At 42.0% G+C, this 2,074-nt stretch overlaps 1 protein-coding gene across 1 annotated transcript in view; it reads left to right on the top strand.

Annotated features, from left to right (window-relative positions):
* Positions 1–943, top strand: part of hpxa (hemopexin a) — a gene marked incomplete in the record, with an annotated part of 10,350 nt that extends 9,407 nt beyond the window's left edge. Inside the window, 1 exon segment of the mRNA XM_014030731.1 lies at positions 457–943. Coding sequence (XP_013886185.1) covers positions 457–686 — 230 coding nt within the window.
* Between the last annotated feature and the right edge of the window lie 1,131 nt (positions 944–2,074).

The following is a 2,074-nucleotide window of genomic DNA, read 5'->3' as shown; positions in this document are numbered from 1 at the left end:
TCTTCAGTCTGAGAGTTTCAGGCAAAATTCAGGCTTTTAAGCCCTGCCTCCATGTGACTGATACTCACATCACATGGCTATTGTTGACACCTATTTAAAAGAGTCGATCATCAGATATTGTCCAAGATTAACCTTCAGGGTGGATGTACCTCGCTAGCAGCCTCGCACAGAGGACCTATCCACGTCATCATTTACCCAGAATGCTTTGTGTGTAAATAAAATGGCCCTGTCCGTGTAATATATTTTTAAACTTTTAGTTCAAAAATTTACAAAACTAAACATCCCACAGTATTTTTACAGTCTTTATTTTACAGTTAAAATATGTTACAACTAATCAGGGATCCCTTTAACTTCAAAAAACTCATGTTTAAATCTGTTGTTTTTAAAATTAAGTTTCTTAGGAAGTTCATTGTATGCTTACTGACGTAATCTCATATTTTCCTCCCTCCATCTCAGAAAAACACATATATGACGTGGATCTGTCGGTCAAACCTCGTGTTGCAGCCAATCAGCGTCCGCTGTCCCACCTGAAGAAGGTGGACGCCGCCATGTGTGGTCCTGCAGGAGTCACCGCGATCGTAGGGAACCACTTCTATCGCTATCAGAGCACCATGATCTTTGTCGCTGGCAGGATTCTGCCCCTGCAGGAGAGGGTGTCCAAGGACCTGCTGGGCTGTGATCACTGAGCAGCTGGTTAGGACTGAAGGGATGGTGCAGGGTGTCACCAACAACACAAACATCTGGCAGGAGGCCACTACAACACGCTTCATGCAGCACTTCCTTCTGCATCTTCTTACCTCAAACATGAATCTCTTATTTCCTTTAGAAGGATGCTGTTTTTGATTTACACTCTGTGGTCCTCTGTGTGCCGCCAGGAAGTTCAACTGTCATAAGGTGGTTTTACTGTGTAGTGTTGTTGTGAATAAAGGTGTGAGGCAACTAACATCAGTGTCTCATTTCAAGGGAAAATTCAGACACAAAAATATTTAGTTTCATTAGCGCTTTATCATTGTAATGTCACAGAAACATTTATAAAACCGGATTCTAAACATTTAGTTGTCACTAAAGTTACTGTAGAAAAAAATGAGAAAATGAGCCATACAATTACTGAAAAACATTAATTATATGGCATTATATATGATTCTTAAAGCATTTTCAATCCTTAGCAATAATATTGAATAAACATATTTAAAAATAGGTTAAATTAGTAAGTAAGTAAAGTTTTATTTATATAACGCCTTTCACAGAAATAATTCCACAAGGTGCTGTACATTCAGGGAAGGGGGAGGGGCAGTTAAGRCCAGTCATGTAGCAAACACAGTTGCGCGACACCTTAAAAACAGAACAACAGAAAAACTAAAAAAAAAAACACACAAGGGAAAATGAGGAAAAAAGCAAAAACGTCTTATTATATCAACACTGTGACCACTATGGTGTTTATGAAAAAAACTCTGCATAGGGCAGATTTATTAGCCAGAGGAGTAAGTGAGTTTAGGGGGCCCGAAGAATCCAGTCCCCAGAACCAGCGCAGCCAAAGTTCAGAATGTAAATAGAACTGTTCATTCTGTGAGGCCCTCAGCCTGCTCAGAAAACCAGATTAGACGGGTGAGAGAGGAGTGTGGGGAGGTGTGGGGCAGAGCCTTATCGACGTAATCCAGCCAGGAAGAATTTAGTCAAAAGCTCAAGGCCATTGTCGGGGAGATCCAGATTCTGTAATCAGTTGTTTTGGGAACAAAAGAGTCAAGCAGACAAATAACAAATTTCCATCTGCTTTAATGTCTGCTGATATGTACATTTCAAGGTGGCGAATCCAATCAGACAAATGATGCGGACAAATTCCACCGATCCGATCTATCAGCTTCTACAAGATCAATTCCATCTAGCCAGCAAAGTCCAGGGACCACAGCCGGCCCGCGACCCTCAATAGAGCCGCTTGCAGACCGAGTCCAGTTGCGCAAGTCCGAGTGCTGACAGAACGGCCACCCACCATATTGGTCAGTCAGCCAGGAGATGAACAGCCACCGACAATGTTTTGTAGAACACCAGGAGACCACCAGGCCAATCTGTAGAATCC

The sequence above is a fragment of the Austrofundulus limnaeus genome, unplaced genomic scaffold (assembly GCF_001266775.1).
Source record: "Austrofundulus limnaeus strain Quisiro unplaced genomic scaffold, Austrofundulus_limnaeus-1.0 Scaffold1109, whole genome shotgun sequence".
Classification (NCBI taxonomy): Eukaryota; Metazoa; Chordata; class Actinopteri; order Cyprinodontiformes; family Rivulidae; genus Austrofundulus; species Austrofundulus limnaeus.
The sequence above is the reverse complement of the archived record's forward strand: the minus strand, read 5'-3'. Positions and strand labels throughout refer to the sequence as shown.